Genomic DNA, 21,773 nt, shown 5'->3' with positions numbered 1-21,773 from the left:
ACCACGGCCCAGCTGTTTAGCAGCTGGGCCGTGGTGGTGCGCCCCCTGCCGCCACGGGACGCGAATCAAATCCGATCGATCGATCGATCGGTCTCCTTGTTGCGCGATGCATTTTTGCTCGTTTTTCCGAACAAATTGGGCAAAATTCAAAGTGCTCGCCAGAGAGAACTCTCATGAAAAAAGAACGCTCGTTGCAATAACTAAAACTTGACCACTTTCTATTTCACCAGGTTAGGCCCACTGAGCTATACAGCATTTCCAGAAGCGACCAGACCACAAGCGATAACTCAATGAAGTGGCTTAACGTGTGGAAATGTATGCCATTAGCCTAATACTCTAAACGCGTGATGGTGACTCTAAATGTGGAGGGAAAAATCGACACGACCCCGGGGAGAACATGCACTATTCTTAAGCGAGGACACGCCCCGTACCGCCATCCTACCCGTCAACTCACCTCATCGCACTCTTCCACCGTACAAATGGCTCATTCTTTGTTCGGCGCCTTCGTCAAGGCGCTGCATAAATGAAAATAAGATGAGATGCAGCGACGCGCGGGCGCGTTCGTGTCTATCCTCCAAAACGTATTTTATTTTTACTCTCAAATTCTGGTTGTGCCGTCAATAGGTGACGTTGCAGAACTACTCCCCTGACATTGCTTCATCGTCATCATCGTCGTCATCCATGCTCAATTCGCTGCTCGATGAAGTCCTACCACCCCCACAAGCCGCCTCTGACGATCCTGCGGTCGCAACGTTTACCCGGCGAATGCCGGTTCACTTCAGTTGGGCCTCTTAGCCAGGACTTTACGTGAAGGAGTGACACAAATGCGCACCACGTTTTCTCATTGAAAATAGGTACATTTCTAAATATCACCGTCCTGGTCACAAAAGCAAAGTTTGTGGGGAATAATAGCCATTTTCTGTACTTTTGAGGCATAAGCAATTAGAAAATAACACTTAACTACCCAGGAACAACATTTAAAAAAAGAAAATTGTTACACAGTGATTTTATCATTGAGACCGAGTGTCGTCGCTGTGTTTTCCAGGAGACTAATTTGCAGGGAGATTTCGTTTTTTCAAATGCATGTGCCCTGAATAGAGAATGTGTGTGGATGTCGTGTAGGGGAGCGGTGGTGCAGCGGTTGTGTTCTTTCGCACCATATGTAGCCAACCGTGCTCTACGAACCTGGCGACTCGGGTTCCATTCCAACCTCACGGTCAACATTGTTATCTGAAACCGGTCCTGGGCCTCCCCTAGGTCGACTCGGCCTCAAATGAGTACCTGGTGCGGTGTGTAAACATCGCCACTGGGGAGACAAAGGCGGTCGGGCGTGGTGCTGGTCCCCCCTCGTGTGCTGTTCTGGCCTTCATAGGTGCTACTCGATAACAGCACTTGCCCCCACAACCGACTGTTCAGGCTATGCGGGTGACCTTTGTCTTTTTGCGTCACATGTCGCTTGCATCAACACTATGAATCTATTCCAATGGCTTCCGTCAATGGTAAGGCATTGTAAACAGAAACATGTATGCAGGCGGAAACTAACAAGCGTAATAAGAACACACGCTGAAGGTGATTTACAGGCGGCAAAATGCGCGGTTCTGACCGCAGTATCAGTGCTCCTATCGTGCCTTGCATGCCACCTGACTTCCCCCCCTACTGTGTGTACAGTTTCATGCACACATCCTGTATTAGGCCACTGACTCGAACCGCAATTTTTCGCAAGATTCTCGGAGCTTAAATTGTCAGAACTGAGTGTCCAAATAAGTCGATGTGGTCATCGGCTCGCGACGGCACTGCAACCGTTCCGAGTCCCGTTTCATTGCAGTTTCATTCAAGGAGTGTGACCAAAACTTGATGAAGACGTTTTCGTGAAAAAGAAAACTATGAAATAGAGGTGGCTGGGTGGTTCATAGGGCACATAATAGCCGTGTCGGATACACTGAGTAGTCTCCAGTGATATTCTGGAGTCTATCCATAGGTCAAATGCAGTCTATGCATATGATCTAGCCATATCATACAGACAGAGACATCTGTCCATATCTTTCCACGTCCTGTGGAGTCTATCCATAGACACCTATGGAGTTTAGCCAAAGGTCTATCCATAGGTCAAATCCATAGATTCTGGAGTCTATCCATAGGTCAAACCACTTTTGGATTTCCCACAAAAGGGAGTACTTAATTGATTGACCCCGAACGAACGATGGGCTGAGTCAAGCCCTCCCAACCACGATTCGAACTCGCACACTTGCGGTTGCGAGCCACTCGCCCGACCGCCGTGCCACCTGACCGGGTGTGGTTGAAGTGGCTCGGTGTGGACCCGGACAAAGTGGGCGAGCGGGCAAACCGTACGCGTCTCCTTCACTTTTACGACTCGCCGCTTGGGGGGGGAAAAAAAAAAATAGAAAAATTACACAACCCATCCTACCCCCACGGCCTGCTGGGAGTGCGTCATTTCAGCAGCGTTGGACTCATCACGGCACGGAAAGTCCTCGCTTAACGCGCGGTGTTCACACGGCGACACGTTTCCGCTTCAACGTGCTTCTTCCGTTGGGGAGCACTTTCAGCGCAACGCGCCGTTGCGACGTGGATCACGCCCCGTTGTAACGCTGATTCTGGGCGCTCGACGACGAACTACTTTCCCGAGCTGCGCGGTTGAACGGTGCAGTTATACAGCAGTCGGAGTGATACGGCAACGCGGCGGCGGCGGCGGCGTACCCTCAAGCTATTTGTCCCGCACATCGCACTGCGCGATGATCGTAGTAGTAGTAGCGGTAGCGGTTTGCTTTGCGCGTTTTCCGCTGAACGCAGCTCTTTTTCAGGAACGCATTCGCTTACCGCGCTGAACGAGGAATTGTGCTGTATAGCCACACGCAGCGGCACAGTCGGGCTCGCTTGAATCAACGCCCGGTGAACTGCCGGCTGTTGTTGGTCCGGGACCCCTCTCTTCACGATTGCGGGTCCCCCTAGCCCCTGGTGTTGACGTGGGTCCTCGGTGTCACCTGCCGGGGCTCTCTTCCATGAACGATTATCTTCACCTCGGTCGCGTAGCGGTTAACTCGCCGTCCTGGGCCTCCCCCTAGGTCGACTCGGCACTAAATGAGTACCTGATCACGTCGTTTGAACGTCGCTGGATGTGTGTTGGGGGGGGGGGGAGACAAAGGCGACCGGGCGTGGTGCTGGCCACGCCGTGCCCTCTTGTGCCGTGCCAGTCCCCGTAGGTGCACTTTGACCCGACAGCCTGCGTAAGCTGTACGGGGTGGGGGCGGGGGGGGATTTTTGGCGTTTTTGTTTAAATAAATAAATAAATGTGACGCGTCATCCACGAAGGGGAGTTCTGCATTGTCGCAACGTAAATGGCACCGTAGCCTGGCATCCAGTGTGAGTGTCACGCCCACTCTTATCCGAGTCTCAATCCCACTGATCTAAAGTTTCAATCCCACTGGTCTGAGTCTCAATCCCACTGATCTGAGTCTCAATTCTACTCTGGACTGAGTCTCAATCCCACTCTGATCTGAGTCTCAATCCCACTCTGATCTGAGTCTCAAACCCACTCTGGTCTGGAGTCTCAATCCCACTCTGATCCGTGTCTCAATCTCACTGACCTGAGTCTCAATCCCACTGATCTGGGTCTCAATCCCACTCTGATGTGAGTCTCAATCCCACTCTGATCTGAGTCTCAATCCCACTCTGATCTGAGTCTCACTGTGCTCGCTGAGCATGAACCATGCTTCTGTGGTACCATGTGCTTGTTATTTGTGAGTTAGCGTTGTTCACCTTTGTGGCTTGTAATCTGAATTTTCCGGAGCTGGGAACAGTGTGGCTAATGGTGGGCACGCGTGCAACGTTTAACAGCTCTGCTGCTGCCGATGATGGTGCTGATAGTGGTTGGTGGTGGTGCTGCTGATGGAGGTAGCAGTGGGTGATGGTGGTGGCAGTAGTAGTGGTGGTGATTATTTTGGTGTTTCCATTGGTCTGGTCTAAGTGGGGAGCGGTGGTGTAGCGGTTAGCGCTACGCTGCGCTATGAACCCGGCGACACGAGTTTGATTCCCGCTCACGGCCAACACCAGTGACGATTATCTGAACTGGTCCCGCGCCTCCCCTAGGTCGACTCGGCCTCAAATGAGTACTTGGTGCGGTGTGTTAAACATCGCCACTGGGGGAGACAAAGACGGCCGGGCGTGGTGCTGTTCCGGCCTTCATAGGTGCTCGCTGACAGCACTTGCCCCTACAGTCTATTAAGGCTATACGGGGGGGATCTGTATCTTTGTTCCCATTGGTGTTGATAGTGGTGCTAGATGGTGGTGGTGGTGCTGCTGATAGTTACGGTAGTGATACAGAAGGGGGTGGTGCTTATAGCGGTGATGCTGGTGCTGATAGTGTTGTTGGTGGTGCTGAAGTGGTGGGGTGCGGTGGTTAGCGCTACGCTGCGCTACGAAACCCTGCGACCTGAGTTCGATTCCTGCTCACGGCCAACACCGACGAAGATGATCTGAACCGGTCCTGCACATCCCCTAGGTCGACTCGGCCTCAAATGAGTACCTGTTGGGGGGGGGGGGGGTGTAGTAAACATCACGTGGTGTTGGCCGTCCCACTCGCGTGCCGTGCCGGCCTTCATAGGTGCTGCTCACTAACAGCACTTGCCCCTGCAGTCTGTTAAGGCTACCCCCCAGGGTGGTGGGGGTGAGGGAGCAATATTTGTCTTTGGTGCTGGTGGTGGTGCTGGTGGTGCGTGGTGGTGCTGCTGTGGTGCTGCTGTGGTGAGCGTGCCCTTTGCCACCGCTGGTGATGCCAGCGGAGGAAGCTGCCGCTGCGCTCCCTGCTGGAGCTGTTGCTGCTGCTCAGAATCAAGAACCTTTATCCTGCAGGAATCTGATGCGCCATAAAGCTCCTGCTGCTATTACAGCAGCAGCAGCAGCAGCCGCCGCCGCTGCTGTTTCAGCTGCTGCTGCTGTTATCACCGCAGTTGCCATTGGCCGCTGCCATTGCTGCAGCCGCTGGTCTTGCACTCGCTGCGACTGCTGCTGTGCCCGCTGCTTGTGATGCCGGACCGCGCGTGCGTGCGTGCGTGCGTGCGTGCGCAGGACGCACGCACGCACGCACGCACGCACGCGCCGATGGCCGCCCGAGCGCCAGCGCTAGGGAGGTGACGTAATGCTCCGAGCAGCAGCGGTCGCTGAGCTCATCGGCGAGAAAATCCGCACAGGATCCCCCGCTAGCGGCCATCCCCCCCCCCCCACCTCTATCCCTCCCCCCCCCCCTCCTCATCCAGCCCAGATCTTCTCCCGGACACTCCCTCCACTCGCAACAACCGAGCACAGCTGCTCTCTCCCCTTCATCATCACCGTCCTCGTCGTCAGCGTCTGCAGCATCTTCAGCATCATCCTCATCGTGGTGCTGCTGGTGGTGGTGCTGGTGACCTTTGTCACGTAGATCAGTTGAGCCGGGCGGCCGCTGGAGTGAAGGTTTTAATCTGAGGCTGTGGTGGCGGCGGTGGTGGTGGTGGTGGTGTAGGGAGGGAGGAGCGAGGCTACCGCGTTGTAGGTGTGGTGCCGTTTGCAGCAACAGAACAGGAGAGGCGATTGCCGAAGCTGTAAAGGGGGTAGGGGGGGGGGAGGTAGTTGTGCAGCGGTAGCGGGGAGCGAGGAGGAGGAGGAGGTGGAGGCGTCGCTCTGATGCTGGAGCTGGGGCTGTGCGGGGTGCCAGCGCAGGTGCTCGGGGTGGTGCAGGGCGCACTGTGTCGCAAAGGTGAGCGGCACGCGCCCCCTCCACCCCCGAAGCCCCCCCCCTCCCCTCCTCATCCTCATTCGGATAATCATTTTCCTGATTGTCGTCCTCCTCATCCATCCTGATCATCATCATCATCATCAGCCTCCTATTATTCCTCATCCTTGTCATCTTCATCGTTTTATTCTTTCTGGTCATTATCATCATCCTCCTTATCATCCTGTTATTCCACCTCGCCCTCCTGATCATCCTCCACCTTATCCTCATCGTCATCATCCTCCTATTCCACCTGTTCCCCTCCTCTCCCTCCTGTTCCTCCGTGTCATCTTCCTATTGATCTTCCTCATCATCATCATCTTAATGCTTCCCTCCATAAACTACCACCAACACCTCGTCACACAGACAAACTCGCAGAACAACGGACGGGTGCTAGCCGCTGTCATCCATCCGTGTGTACGTCGTGGGAAACGCCCAGTGTGGTGCCTCTCTCTCTCTCTCGCCCTTTCTCTCTCGCTCTCACTCTCTCTCGCGCTCTCATTCTCTCGCTCTCTCTCACATCTCAGCATCCCAGGGTTTCCTCCACCGTCACACCACCAACACCACCACCACCGTAAGATAAAAGCAATTTTTTGTGTTATTAAAATTATTTCTGGTTCATTCATTCGTGTTTTTTTTACGGGATTTTTTCTTATTTTATGGCATCATTCTGTGCTGCGGGGGGGGGGGGGGGGGCATACCACTGTGCTGGTTGCAGGGTGGGGCAGGCGGTCGGACGGGTGGGTGAATGTGTGAGGCGTCGTCTGTGCGGGTGTACTTGTACGGGTGTACTTGTACGGTTGTGTGGTTGCGTGCGTGTGGGGAGCGGCGGTGTAGCGGTTAGCCGCGCCGCGCCACGATCCGCCCCGACCCGAGTTCGATCCCCGCTCGAGGCCGCCACCCAGTGACGCTTATCCGAACCGGTCCTGCTCCTCTGCTTGGTGGACTCGGCCTCAAATGAGCACCTGGTGCGGTCTGTAAGGACGTCGCCACTGGGGGAGACAAACGCGGCCGGGCGTGGTGCTGGCCACCCACCCCGTCGTGCGCCGTGCCGGCCTTCACAGGTGCTGCTCGCTAACAGCACTTGTCCCGACAGTCTGTTAAGGCTATGCGGGGGATCTTTGTCTTTGCGGGGGCGGGGGGGGGGGTGTATGTGTGGGGAGCGGTGGTGCAGTGGTTCACGCGCTGCGCTACGAAGCCCGGCGACCCGAGTTCGACTCCTGCTCACGGCCACCAACACGAGGGGGCGGTTATCTGAACGGGTCGTGGTCCTCCCCAAGGTCGACTCGGCCTCAAATTGAGTATCTCGTGTGATGCGTAACTACGTCGCCACTCGGCCCGCCGGGCGTGGTGCTGGCCACCCACCCCATCGTGTGCCCTGCCGGCCTTCATAGGCGCTGCTCGTAAACAGCACTTGTCCCCAAACAGTCTAAGGCTATACGGGGGAGGGGTGGGTGTCTTTGTCTTGCTTCTGAACAATTGCTGAGTACAGGACCAATGGCCCAACATGTAAAGCGGCCAGCAATAAACAGCGCAGTCGCAGTTGTAGTAGATAAGAGTGCGACGCGCCTCCTGGAAATTGAGCAACGTTTTTTTGTTATAAGATCTCGGGGAGATGAGGCGACAGGAGAGGATTCCAAATGCGAGGAGAATGGCAGAAGCGGAACGAGAAACGTTGCGACCTGCAGTGTGGTGAGCGGGTGGGTGAGGGCTGGAGTGAGTGAAGTGTGAGTGAGTTGCGTCGTCGTGACCTGCGGTGTGGTGAGCGGGTGGGTGAGGGCTGGAGTGAGTGAAGTGTGAGTGAGTTGCGTCGTCGTGACCTGCGGTGTAGCAGGCGGGTGTGTTAGTGAGTGAGATGGTGAGTACCTGGTGCGGTGTGTAGCAAACATGGTCAGTATGGAGACAAAGGCGGCCAGGCGTAGTGCTGGCCAACCACCCCCTTGTGTGCCGTGCCGGCCTTCACAGGTGCTCGCTTAGCAGCACTTGCCCCTGCAGGTCTGTTAAGGCTATACGGGGAGCTTTGTTGTAACCTTCAGGATGGTTGGTGGGTGAGTGAGTGTTATGACCTGCAGTGTGGTGGGTGGGTGAGTGAGTGAGTGACCTGCAGTGTGGTGGGTGGGTGGGTGAGTTGTTGTGACCTGCAGTGTGGTGGGTGGGTGGGTGGGTGAGTGAGTGAGTGACCTGCAGTGTGGTGGGTGGGTGGGTGAGTGAGTGAGTGAGTGACCTGCAGTGTGGTGGGTGGGTGGGTGAGTTGTTGTGACCTGCAGTGTGGTGGGTGGGTGGGTGAGTGAGTGAGTGACCTGCAGTGTGGTGGGTGGGTGAGTGAGTATTGTGACCTGCAGTGTGGTGGGTGAGTGAGTGAGTGACCTGCAGTGTGGTGGGTGGGTGAGTGAGTATTGTGACCTGCAGTGTGGTGGGTGAGTGAGTGAGTGTTGTGACCTGCAGTGTGGTGGGTGGGTGTGTGAGTGTTGTTGTGACCTGCAGTGTGGTGGGTGGGTGAGTGAGTGACCTGCAGTGTGGTGGGTGTGTGAGTGAGTGTTGTTGTGACCTGCAGTGTGGTGGGTGGGTGAGTTAGTGACCTGCAGTGTGGTGGGTGGGTGAGTGAGTGAGTGACCTGCAGTGTGGTGGGTGGGTGAGTGAGTGTTGTGACCTGCAGTGTGGTGGGTGGGTGAGTGAGTGACCTGCAGTGTGGTGGGTGGGTGTGTGAGTGACCTGCAGTGTAGTGGGTGGGTGGGTGAGTGTTGTGACCTGCAGTGTGGTGGGTGGGTGGGTGAGTGAGTGACCTGCAGTGTGGTGGGTGGGTGAGTGAGTGACCTGCAGTGTGGTGGGTGGGTGAGTGTTGTTGTGACCTGCAGTGTGGTGGGTGAGTTGTTGTGACCTGCAGTGTGGTGGGTGGGTGAGTGAGTGAGTGAGTGTTGTGACCTGCAGAGTGGTGGGTGGGTGAGTGAGTGACCTGCAGTGTGGTGGGTGGGTGAGTGAGTGTTGTGACCTGCAGTGTGGTGAGTAAGTGAGTGAGTGTTGTGACCTGCAGTGTGGTGGGTGGGTGAGTGAGTGACCTGCAGTGTGGTGGGTGGGTGGGTGAGTGTTGTGACCTGCAGTGTGGTGGGTGGGTGAGTGAGTGTTGTTGGGACCTGCAGTGTGGTGGGTGGGTGAGTGAGTGACCTGCAGTGTGGTGGGTGGGTGAGTGAGTGAGTGAGTGTTGTTGGGACCTGCAGTGTGGTGGGTGGGTGAGTGAGTGAGTGACCTGCAGTGTGGTGGGTGGGTGAGTGTTGTGACCTGCAGTGTGGTGGGTGGGTGAGTGAGTGTTGGACCTGCAGTGTGGTGGGTGGGTGAGTGAGTGACCTGCAGTGTGGTGGGTGGGTGAGTGACCTGCAGTGTGGTGGGTGGGTGGGTGAGTGAGTGACCTGCAGTGTGGTGGGTGGGTGAGTGAGTGACCTGCAGTGTGGTGGGTGGGTGGGTGAGTGTTGTTGGGACCTGGGGGTGGGGGGCGACATTCCGACTCTTTGCGACAGCGTCGCTAGTGAGCTCACTTCCTGCCGCTCCCTCGGCAGACGTAAAAACTCCGGCGCGCGCTTTTAGCGGCGAACCCCTCAGGGAGGGGGGGGCGGTGGGGGGGGGAGGCCGTTCACCGGCACCGGCAGGAACTACCGCCACGGCACGACGGTTCACCTCTCGGCCACGCGGCCCCCTGGCCCCCGCCCCACCACCCCCCCACCCATCGCCCGATAAACACCGACGTCATCGTCGTCGTCGTCGTCGTTGTCGTCGTCGTGCCACCGATCAATAAGCGTGTCACCGGGCGCCGGGCCTGCGCTGCGGAGTGGGCGGCGACGAGGTCCAGGTCGGGACGAGAATCGCCAAACCGTGCTGATCGGAGGCGCGATTAGCACGGTTTGGTTCTCGTAGGGTGCCAAAGAAGTTCGACGTACCTACACGCACACGTACCCACACACACGTACCAACACGCACGTACCCACACACACACGTACCCACACACACGCACGTACCCACACGCACACGTACCCACACGCACACGTACCCACACGCACACGTACCCACACACACACGTACCCACACGCACGTACCCACACGCACACGTACCCACACACACACGTACCCACACACACACGTACCCACACGCACGTACCCACACGCACGTACCCACACGCACGTACCCACACGCACGTACCCACACACGCACGTACCCACACGCACGTACCCACACACAACGTACCCACACACGCACGTACCCACACACGCACGTACCCACACGCACGTACCCACACACAACGTACCCACACACACGTACCCACACACAACGTACCCACACACACGTACGGGACCGTGAAGTCGGTGCCGCGTCTCAGGTCGGTACTGTTGTGGGCGTGCCCGTGCCCGTGCGTGCGTGCAGGAGGAGCGATGGCGGCCGAGTTGGAACCCACGCCCGAGCAGCTGGCGGCGATCGCGGTGGAGAACGAGGAGGATGACGCGCTGGACTACAAGCCGCCCGCCCAGAAGTCCATCCAGGAGCTGGTGGAGCTGGACAAGGACGACGAGAGCCTTCGCAAATACAAGGAGACGCTGCTGGGGGCCTCGCCCATCGTCGCCGGTACCCTGTCTCCGCGTGTCCCTGTCTCCGTATCCCTCTCAATCTCTCTGCCTCAGTGTCTCCGTTTGTTTGTTCGTGTCTCGGTGTCTCCCCGTCTCCGCAGCTCCCCTGTCTCCACGTATCTGTGTGCTCGTGTCTCCGCGTCTCATTGTCCCCCGTATGTCAGCGTCCCTCGCGCCTGCGAGTCTCCACATCTCACAGAACCAACCCCCCAGGTCGCCAGGAGCGCGAGTCCGGCACGACTTGCGCAATTTTAGACCTTGCTTCGGCTAAGCCTCGTCCTCGCTCCAATTCCCTACGGGACTGATGCAAGGTGAATTGCATAAATTCAGTGGGAACTTCAGGGGTGGTTGGGCACCATTTATGTATGTGCTCACACACCCGCAGAAAGATAAAGATCCCCCGTATAGCCGGAAGCAGAGTGTTGGGGCAAGTGCTGTTCGCGAGTAACACCCATGAAGGCCGGCACAGTACACACGAGGGGGTGGGTGGCCAGCACCACGCCCGGCCGCCTTTGTCTCCCTAGAGGCCGAGTCGACCTAGGGGAAGCCCAGGACCGGTTCAGGTAATTGTCACTGGTGTTGGTCGTGAGCGAGAATCGAACTCGGGTCGCCGGATTCGAAGTGAAGCGTGCTAAACCACTGCACCACCACCGCTTCCCACCGCACACCTCCGATTGGCACGGTTTGCTACGAACGGTACAAACAAAGTAAAAAATGCATACATATAGACGCACAGGCACACACGCACAGGCACACGGGCAGAAACCTACAACCACATGGTTCACAATCGCATACACTCTTTCCACACATACACTCACTGTCATAAATGGACAAAGTTCCGCCATATAGACTCTTAACAAACTGTTAGCGAGCACCTATTAAGGCTGGCATGGCACACGATCGTTGCACACAGTTATTCAAAACATACTCTTTCTCACACACCTGAATTACATTCCCACGCAAAGTAGCACACGCACACACTCGCACAAGTAAAAAACATTGATAACACAAATATTAAACTTACCGCAGCCCTGCTGAACAAACCAAGCGATGACGTTGTGGCAGCCATGTTGTACAGGGATTTCACGGCGGCCATGTTACATGGGGGTCATCTTCCTGGCAACTGATTGGTTGGTGTGTGGCGGGAGCGATGATGTAATCCCGAGCGGCCGATGATGCGCATCCGTTTTCGCAACGGCACTTGGACACTCTAGATTTGTCACTACGCAGTTTGGCAGTCTGATTGACACCCTGTCCCCGTGTCCCCCCCTGTTCCCCCCCCCATGCCCCTCCCACCCCCATGTCCGAATTGGCAGATCCCACGGTGGCGAACGTGCAGGTGACGCGACTCACTCTGCTGTGCGAGACGGCGCCCGGGCCTCTCACCATCGACCTCACCGGTAAGAGGCGCACCGCACACACTCGCCACCGCACTCGCCACTGCACTCACTCGCCATCGCCACCGCACTCACAACCTCACTCACTCGCCACCGCACTCACAATGACACTCACTCGCCACCGCACTCACAGCCTCACTCACTCGCCACCGCACTCACAATGACACTCACTCGCCACCGCACTCACTCGCCACCACAGTCACTCGCCACCACAGTCACTCGCCACCGCACTTGCCACCGCACTCACTCGCCACTGCACTCACCACTGCACTCGCCACCACGCTCACCACCATACTCACTCACCACTGCACTCGCCATCACACTCACCACCACACTCACCACTGTACTTGCCACCGCACTCGCCACCGCACTCGCCACTGCATTCTCTACCACACTCACTCACCACTGCACTCGCCATCACACTCACCATCACACTCACCACCGCACTCACCACCGCACTCGCCACTGCATTCTCTACCACACTCACTCGCCATCACACTCACCACCACACTCACCACTGTACTCGCCACCGCACTCGCCACCGCACTCGCCACTGCACTCACTCACCACTGCAATCACCACTGCACTCGCCACTGCACTCGCCACCACGCTCACCACCACACTCACTCACCACTGCACTCGCCATCACACTCACCACCACACTCACCACTGTACTTGCCACCGCACTCACCACCGCACTCGCCACTGCATTCTCTACCACACTCACTCGCCATCACACTCACTCACCACCACACTCACTTACCACCGTACTTGCCACCGCACTCGCCACAGCACTCGCCACCGTACTCGCTCGCCACTGCACTCACCACCGCAATCACCACCGCACTCGCCACCGCACTCACCTCTCGCACCACCGGACACGGCGCCTTCCCACATCACCCCAAAGCTTACGCCACACACATCACCGGCAATACAAATGCGACCGACAGAAAAGGAGAAACAATGCAAACTAAAGTCCTCAAAATGAGACGGCACCAACCTCGGTTCTTGGAGTGAATCGCGACACTGAACTGATCCTCATGGCGGTAGCCCGGGGTACCAAGTAATACAAAACGGCCGAGGCAATTCAATATTTTATTTCTGGGACAATATTTTTTCTCAAGGGGCGTAACTTAACTCCGCGACTGGGGTACCAATCAATCCGAAATCGGTGCCACACTCCGCGATGTCGAAACGCAGCGAGGACGATTGTGCTGAAAGCCTGAGCGCTCGCGTACGCACCACGGTGGTGGTGCATCGTGAGTACAGCTCGTCGAGATGAGTCGATTGACGCATCGCCGACCGTCGACGCAGACTGAACATGACCGCATCACGGACATCGTGCGAGAGCCGGGGTCCTATGGTACCCCGGGGAACCGCCATAAGGTTCAATTGCGACTTGTTATAGAATCACTGGGAGGGAGGGGGTGGGTGCGGAGGGGAGGGGGAGGAAATGTTACTCGGGTTGGGTGCCACGGTGGCTAGGAGATGTTAACTCCCTCGCCTGGTATACAAGAGGTCGTGCATTCGATCCCGACCCTGATGACTGCTGCTGTATATTTGGAGTCTGTGTGTCTCTCTCTCTCTCATCATCATCACGGTGGCTAGGAGATGTTAACTCCCTCGCCTGGTATACAAGAGGTCGTGCGTTCGATCCCGACCCTGATGACTGCTGCTGTATATTTGGAGTCTGTGTGTTCTCCCTATGGTCGCGTGGATTTTTCTCTGGGTCTCCTGGTTTTTTCCTCCACATTTAGAATCAGCATCATGGCGTTTAGAGTTTTTGGACTGCTATAAATGTCCACGTTATGATGATGATGATAAGCCACTTTGCTGAGCTACCATCACGTGCAGCGAGGTGGCTTCTTTAAAAATGGCTAGTACATAGCTCAGTGGGCCTTACCTGATAAAAATAAAAGTAGTTTTCATTGTTTTTAGCTTATACACAGTTGTTATTTTTTTTGTTCAAAACGATAAAACCAGTCATGACCGGTTTGCGGTTGCAACAAAAATATCAACGTTTGAATTTCAAATCGAGAACTGCCTCTGTGGCGTAGCAGCAGAGCACGCCGGCACAACTCCCAACCCAGGGGTCTCCGGTTAGATTCCATCTCCCGCACGACGAAACAGTGGGTCGCGTGCGGTGGGTTTTCGAAGCGTGGGTACGCCCGCCTCTTCCAAGACGGCGGGTCCGGTCAAGCGTGGAAGAGTAGACCAATTAGCCTCTACCGAGCTCCCTCTGCTGGAGCCGGGCGCCTACCGCCAACGGCGGCGTTGAGCCGAGCAATTCGGAATGGGGATACACAGGGTGTTTTAAAATTGGGGACCCGATTTCAAAGCAAAGCGATTTCAAATCAGGTCCATCTTTTTAAAACGCCCTGTATTCCTTCACACTAGAGGAGTCCGACGGGCTACGAAGCTTTGCTTCGTAGGGGGGGGTGGGGCCTCGCCTTCACCTCTTTTCAACTGAGAAAACCGAGGGCGAATGTAACCACGCGGTGACTTGGGCCACCGCCGCTGTTTGTCCGTGCGCGCCTGACGATCGGTGGCCATTCCGTGACCCGCATTCAATGCCGACTTTGATTTCACCGGCAACCGTTTCTGCTGAGCGGCCTTCTGGAGTTCGCGGTCGGCAGGTCGGCACCTCGAATCGGTGGGCGGCTGCCCTGCAGTGCAGCGGCACAGAGGCCAGAGTTCGCTATGGCCGGAGGTGGAATCACTTTTTAGTTACAATTATTTGTTTTATTTTACCAGGTAAGAACCCACTGACCTGTACTGTAGCGAAAAAAAAACCTCAGAAGCGACCTGTCCACACGCCGATGATGGCTCCAACGGAGTGGCTCATCGTCATGTGGAAATCTATAGTGGCAGCAGCCAAAATACACGAAACGCCTGATGTTGATTCTAAATGTGGAGGGAAAAAACGGAGGACCCGGATGAAAAATCTACGTGACCACGTGGAGAAGGAGACACGCAAACTCCAAATATACAGCAGCAGTTGTCAGGGTCGGAATCGATCCCACGACCTCCTGCATACCAGGCGAGGTAGTTAACATCTCGCCACCGTGGCACCCACTTGGTGGAGGTACCAGGCTCTGTGTCCACGGCCAAAGCGAGTGGACTGAACGATCTAATTTTGGCATCTCGGTTGGTACCGACAAGGACAAATATTTGGTCTGGGCCCACGCTTACCAACCGATCGTGTGACCTCCCAAGCGATGGCTGTGCTCTGTATACATTTTCCCAAACGCTGCCTTCCACCGCCCCCCACTCTCCCACTGCGTATTTCCCCTCTCGACGTGTTTATTTTCTCTGCTCCGCGGACGCAACCGCGCCCGTCACGTGTCTCCGCGTCAACCGTCACGTGTCTCTGCGTCTCCCATCACACGTCTCCATGTCTCCGCGTCTCCCATCACACGTCTCCGTGTCTCCGCGTCTCCCATCACACGTCTCCGCGTCTCCCATCACACGTCTCCCATCACGCATCTCCCATCACACGTCTCCCATCACACATCTCCGCGTCTCCCATCACGCGTCTCCCATCACACGTCTCCCATCACACGTCTCCCATCACACGTCTCCCATCACACGTCTCCCATCACACGTCTCCGCGTTGCCGTCGTCTCCGCCGCCTGTGGGCTGCCTTCATCTCTATCGAGCGGCGTCAAGCGTGCGCGCACGCACGTAGATTACGTTTCGAAATCACGTCTCCAAAACGCCGCCGTCCGGAGGCGTGACGCCCGCGCGGGCGTGGTGCGAAAATCCACAGACCGGGGCACCTGGGGAAGGCAGTCGGCAGAAACGGGCAGCCCAGGCGCCCTCCGGTCCTATTTTGGGATGGTCGCCCGCGAATGTTTCGTCCATCCACGAGCGGTTTTCACATGCGGGGCGGGGGGGGGGGTGGGGGGGGTGGGGGGGGAGGGTGACGATCAAATCCCGAGCGGGTGGTTAACGAACCCCACTTGCTGCTGTGCTGCCATCGTAACCCCGGCAAGCCCGGGCAACCTTGACTCGCGTAGCCGAGGGGAGGGCAGTTTTACGAGTTGGCGTGGGGTCCACCAACGCAGCATAGCCAGCGCCACAAAGGCAAAGATCCCCCCGTAGAAGCTCTCGCAGGCTGTTGCGGCAAGTGCTGTTTGCGAGCACCTAATGAAGGCCGGCAAGGCACACGAGGCGGAGGGTGGCCGGCACCACGCCCGGCCGTCTTTGTCTCCCCGGTGCTTGTCGTTGATCGGGACCGGTTCGGATAATCGTCGCACGTGTTGGTGGCTGCGAGTGGGAATCGAACCCGGGTCGCCGGGTTTGTAGCGCAGCACGCTAACCGCTACACTACCGCTCCCCACACATACACACACCACACACCCGCCCACCGCCGCCTCCTCCCCATGCCGCTCTCCCTTCCCGTGGGTTCTCTCTCTCTCTGTGTGCGTTTGAATCGCGCTCTTTGTTCGGAGGGAGTTGCAAGGGTAGGCCGGGGGAGATCCTTGAACGCAGGACCGCTTTGAACCCCGACCTCCCCTGCGTTCTCACACACACAGAGCCCCTTGTGTGTTCACCCGGACTGTAGGACACCGTGAGCGCGGTGAAGATACCGGCGGCGTCGTCATCGTCATTGTCATTATCGTCGTCATTGTCATTATCGTCATCATTATCGTCATCGTCATCACCATTCGTCGTCATCTCTACCTGGCCAGATTGTTCAGCTGTAGAGCGAGCGGCTCGCAATCGGCAAATTGCGAGTTCGCACCCTGGTTGGGGGGGGGGGGGTGGCGGGGGTTGACCATCCCCACCCGCACTCCCCACTTTGCCAGCGCACGCACGTGGACGCACGCTGGGAATGTGCTCGCTGGCCCGCGTGCTGGCACGCATGCCGACGGCGGAAATTGCAACCGCCCCGAGCCCTCGCCTCTGTCGCCCCCTGGGAGCCCCTCCCCCCCCGGCAGCCTCGGGTTACGAGCTCGCATCCCCCGAACGATGGCGAGCGCCGCTGCGTGCGTGCTCTCTCCTTCCCCCCGCCAGTTGCGGTGTGCACGGGAAGTGCTTGGCGTCGCGGTCCGGGCTGCTGTGAAAAAAACAACCTCGGCCGCCCGAGTTTGATTCCTCAGATCCCTCCTCATCCTCTTCCACCCCCCCCCCCCGTCTAAATCAAGGTTCCGCTTCTCTTATTTGACCATACTTCACCCCACGCTGGGGGGGGCGCCGCGGGTGTGGCGCATCGGCCGGTCATCTCGGTCGGTCGTCTCGGTCGGTCGTCTCGGTCGGTCGACCCGTGGCACCTGCTGGGTCTGTCCCGTGACCTCCTGCCAGCGCACTTCACCTGGCCCTTAAAGTGCACCTGGCCTGGCACGGGCGCCGTGGTGACGTCCACAGCCACCTGGTGGCAGGTGGCGGTTGTTGTTGTTGATGTCGTCTGCTTAGTCAACGGCCTCCCCTCCCACTCCTCTCCTGCCCGCCCCCTCAACTGTGATCACGTGGCCTTATAAGGAAGGGCAGCCATGGAGGCTGTTTTATTTGTTGCTGCTGGGCAGCACAGTGAGAGAAGGTTCTGGAATTATCTGGGCGTGTTTGCCGAGGTTCATGCCGGACCAGAGGTTCTTTTTTTTTCTCTCTTCTCTCTCGCTTCTTTTCAATCCTGGAAAAACCTCCGTAGGATTTTTTTTTTTTTAATAAAAACGTGAAATTGCTCTCCTTGTTACGAAGGGCCCCATGTGGTTACGAACTGCACTCGCTATCGTTCCTCTCTGGCTCGGCTGGATGACGGTTCAACTGTTTCAGTGTCCGGGCTATCATTGTGTTGCGTTGCCTCGCTTTTGTCATGCCGATGACCCCGGGGTCACTCTTGCACGCGACTCGTCCTGTGCTCCAGCGGATTCTCGCCTGGTGAAACAAAATCTACTTCCGTAAACTTGCGGAGGCCTCGGAAACACCGGGGCGTACGACCGGCAACACTTTTTGCGGCCAGAAATGTTTTTTCGTGAAGATGATCGCAACTTGAGGTGCAGACCCGGTGGGGGGCGGGGGAGGGGTTAGAGATACTGAACCGGCGCAGCTGAGAATCCTGCGTTTTCATCCAGGTTTTGGCCGCACAGCATCGGTGATTCAACCGCGTTCTCAAGTGCGGTTAGTTGATGGTCTCAGCCTGCTTGCCGGTAAGCGAGGGGAAGGATCGAGGGCAAGGTGGCGATGAGACTCTGAAGAGGTCCTTGTCGAGGTCGGGTGTCACGGCTTCAGAGGTTTGAGACCTGGCAGAAGTCCTTAGCCAGGTGATAATTCAGGAGACCAGGATAGGTTAAAAGAAAAGTCTTTAAAAGATAAAAAGCGACTAAATACAGGAACAAAAATCAATCAAAGACAACAACGTTACAGGAGAAACCAGAAATACCGCACATGCGAAAATCAGTAAGGGCAAAGGCGTTGTTTATTAGTAAGGCGAGCATAGCTTCAGGTCGTGTATCGGTGTGTTAGTAAGACACTAGCTTCAGGTCGTGTATCGGTGTGTTAGTAAGACGCTAGCTTCAGGTCGTGTATCGGTGTGTTAGTAAGACGCTAGCTTCATGTCGTGTATCGGTGTGTTAGTAAGACGCTAGCTTCACGTCGTGTATCAGTGTGTTAGTAAGACACTAGCTTCACGTCGTGTATCGGTGTGTTAGTAAGACACTAGCTTCATGTCGTGTATCGGTGTGTTAGTAAGGCGAGCATAGCTTCAGGTCGTGTATCGGTGTGTTAGTAAGACGCTAGCTTCAGGTCGTGTATCGGTGTGTTAGTAAGACACTAGCTTCATCTCGTGTATCGGTGTGTTAGTAAGACGCTAGCTTCAGGTCGTGTATCGGTGTGTTAGTAAGACACTAGCTTCAGGTCGTGTATCGGTGTGTTAGTAAGACGCTAGCTTCACGTCGTGTATCAGTGTGTTAGTAAGACGCTAGCTTCACGTCGTGTATCAGTGTGTTAGTAAGACACTAGCTTCATGTCGTGTATCAGTGTGTTAGTAAGACACTAGCTTCAGGTCGTGTATCGGTGTGTTAGTAAGACACTAGCTTCAGGTCGTGTATCGGTGTGTTAGTAAGACACTAGCTTCATGTCGTGTATCAGTGTGTTAGTAAGACACTAGCTTCATGTCGTGTATCAGTGTGTTAGTAAGACACTAGCTTCAGGTCGTGTATCGGTGTGTTAGTAAGACACTAGCTTCACGTCGTGTATCGGTGTGTTAGTAAGACGCTAGCTTCACGCTGTGTATAGGTATGTTAGTAAGACACGAGCTTCAGGTCGTGTATCGGTGTGTTAGTAAGACGCTAGCTTCATCTCGTGTATCAGTGTGTTAGTAAGACGCTAGCTTCAGGTCGTGTATCGGTGTGTTAGTAAGACACTAGCTTCAGGTCGTGTATCAGTGTGTTAGTAAGACACTAGCTTCAGGTCGTGTATCAGTGTGTTAGTAAGACGCTAGCTTCACGCTGTGTATAGGTGTGTTAGTAAGACACTAGCTTCACGTCGTGTATAGGTGTGTTAGTAAGACGCTAGCTTCACGCTGTGTATCAGTGTGTTAGTAAGACACTAGCTTCACGCTGTGTATCAGTGTGTTAGTAAGACGCTAGCTTCATGTCGTGTATCAGTGTGTTAGTAAGACTCTAGCTTCACGTCGTGTATCGGTGTGTTAGTAAGACACTAGCTTCAGGTCGTGTATCGGTGTGTTAGTAAGACACTAGCTTCACGCTGTGTATCAGTGTGTTAGTAAGACACTAGCTTCAGGTCGTGTATCGGTGTGTTAGTAAGACGCTAGCTTCATGTCGTGTATCAGTGTTAGTAAGACGCTAGCTTCACGTCGTGTATCAGTGTGTTAGTAAGACACTAGCTTCATCTCGTGTATCAGTGTGTTAGTAAAACACTAGCTTCATGTCGTGTATCAGTGTGTTAGTAAGACACTAGCTTCACGTCGTGTATCAGTGTGTTAGTAAGACGCTAGCTTCACGTCGTGTATCAGTGTGTTAGTAAGACGCTAGCGTCACGTCGTGTACCAGTGTGTTAGTAAGACACTAGCTTCACGTCGTGTATCAGTGTGTTAGTACGACACTAGCTTCACGTCGTGTATCAGTGTGTTAGTAAGACACTAGCTTCATGTCGTGTATCAGTGTGTTAGTAAGACGCTAGCTTCACGTCGTGTATCAGTGTGTTAGTAAGACACTAGCTTCACGTCGTGTATCAGTGTGTTAGTAAGACGCTAGCTTCACGTTGTGTATCAGTGTGTTAGTAAGACACTAGCTTCACATTGTGTATCAGTGTGTTAGTAAGACGCTAGCTTCACGTCGTGTATCAGTGTGTTAGTACGACACTAGCTTCACGTCGTGTATCAATGTGTTAGTAAGACACTAGCTTCATGTCGTGTATCAGTGTGTTAGTAAGACGCTAGCTTCACGTCGTGTATCAGTGTGTTAGTAAGACACTAGCTTCACGTCGTGTATCAGTGTGTTAGTAAGACGCTAGCTTCACGTCGTGTATCAGTGTGTTAGTAAGACACTAGCTTCACGCTGTGTATCAGTGTGTTAGTAAGACACTAGCTTCATCTCGTGTATCAGTGTGTTAGTAAAACACTAGCTTCACGTCGTGTATCAGTGTGTTAGTAAGACGCTAGCTTCACGTCGTGTATCAGTGTGTTAGTAAGACTCTAGCGTCACGTCGTGTATCAGTGTGTTAGTAAGACACTAGCTTCACGTCGTGTATCAGTGTGTTAGTAAGACACTAGCTTCACGTCGTGTATCAGTGTGTTAGTAAGACGCTAGCTTCATGTCGTGTATCAGTGTGTTAGTAAGACGCTAGCTTCACGTCGTGTATCAGTGTGTTAGTAAGACACTAGCTTCATGTCGTGTATCAGTGTGTTAGTAAGACGCTAGCTTCATGTCGTGTATCAGTGTGTTAGTAAGACGCTAGCTTCACGTCGTGTATCAGTGTGTTAGTAAGACGCTAGCTTCACGTCGTGTATCAGTGTGTTAGTAAGACGCTAGCTTCACGTCGTGTATCAGTGTGTTAGTAAGACTCTAGCTTCACGTCGTGTATCAGTGTGTTAGTTAGACACTAGCTTCAGGTCATGTATCAGTGTGTTAGTAAGACGCTAGCTTCATGTCGTGTATCAGTGTGTTAGTAAGACGCTAGCTTCACGTCGTGTATCAGTGTGTTAGTAAGACGCTAGCTTCACGTCGTGTATCAGTGTGTTAGTAAGACGCTAGCTTCATGTCGTGTATCAGTGTGTTAGTAAGACACTAGCTTCACGTCGTGTATCAGTGTGTTAGTAAGACGCTAGCTTCATGTCGTGTATCAGTGTGTTAGTAAGACGCTAGCTTCACGTCGTGTATCAGTGTGTTAGTAAGACACTAGCTTCATGTCGTGTATCAGTGTGTTAGTAAGACACTAGCTTCACGTCGTGTATCAGTGTGTTAGTAAGACACTAGCTTCACGTCATGTATCAGTGTGTTAGTAAGACACTAGCTTCCCGTCGTGTATCAGTGTGTTAGTAAGACGCTAGCTTCACGTTGTGTATCAGTGTGTTAGTAAGACACTAGCTTCATGTCGTGTATCAGTGTGTTAGTAAGACGCTAGCTTCACGTCGTGTATCAGTGTGTTAGTAAGACACTAGCTTCACGTCGTGTATCAGTGTGTTAGTAAGACGCTAGCTTCACGTCGTATATCAGTGTGTTAGTAAGACACTAGCTTCACGCTGTGTATCAGTGTGTTAGTAAGACACTAGCTTCATCTCGTGTATCAGTGTGTTAGTAAAACACTAGCTTCACGTCGTGTATCAGTGTGTTAGTAAGACTCTAGCGTCACGTCGTGTATCAGTGTGTTAGTAAGACACTAGCTTCACGCTGTGTATCAGTGTGTTAGTAAGACACTAGCTTCATCTCGTGTATCAGTGTGTTAGTAAGACACTAGCTTCACGCTGTGTATCAGTGTGTTAGTAAGACACTAGCTTCATCTCGTGTATCAGTGTGTTAGTAAGACGCTAGCTTCACGTCGTG

The 21,773-nt window shown here is 54.7% G+C and overlaps 1 protein-coding gene across 5 annotated transcripts in view; it reads left to right on the top strand.

The window, feature by feature from the left end:
• ARHGDIA (Rho GDP dissociation inhibitor alpha) overlaps positions 1-21,773 on the top strand; it is a 49,680-nt gene that overhangs the window by 15,750 nt on the left and 12,157 nt on the right. For 2 of the 5 annotated variants that reach the window (XM_032978559.2, XM_032978526.2), the window contains exons 2-3: positions 10,173-10,370; positions 11,689-11,772. In XM_032978559.2, the coding sequence (XP_032834450.1) occupies positions 10,181-10,370; positions 11,689-11,772 (274 nt within the window). In that variant the 5' untranslated portion in view covers positions 10,173-10,180. Of the gene's footprint in view, positions 1-5,263; positions 5,747-6,194; positions 6,336-6,725; positions 6,826-10,172; positions 10,371-11,688; positions 11,773-21,773 lie in introns of those variants that run through there. The other 3 variants (XM_032978533.2, XM_032978518.2, XM_076052465.1) reach the window with 3 other exon arrangements.

This window comes from Petromyzon marinus, chromosome 3 (assembly GCF_048934315.1).
Source record: "Petromyzon marinus isolate PM22_M1 ecotype Great Lakes invasive population chromosome 3, UKy_Petmar_22M1.pri1.0, whole genome shotgun sequence".
Classification (NCBI taxonomy): Eukaryota; Metazoa; Chordata; class Hyperoartia; order Petromyzontiformes; family Petromyzontidae; genus Petromyzon; species Petromyzon marinus.
Note: the sequence above shows the minus strand (reverse complement) of the source record. Positions and strands in the feature narration are given on the sequence as shown.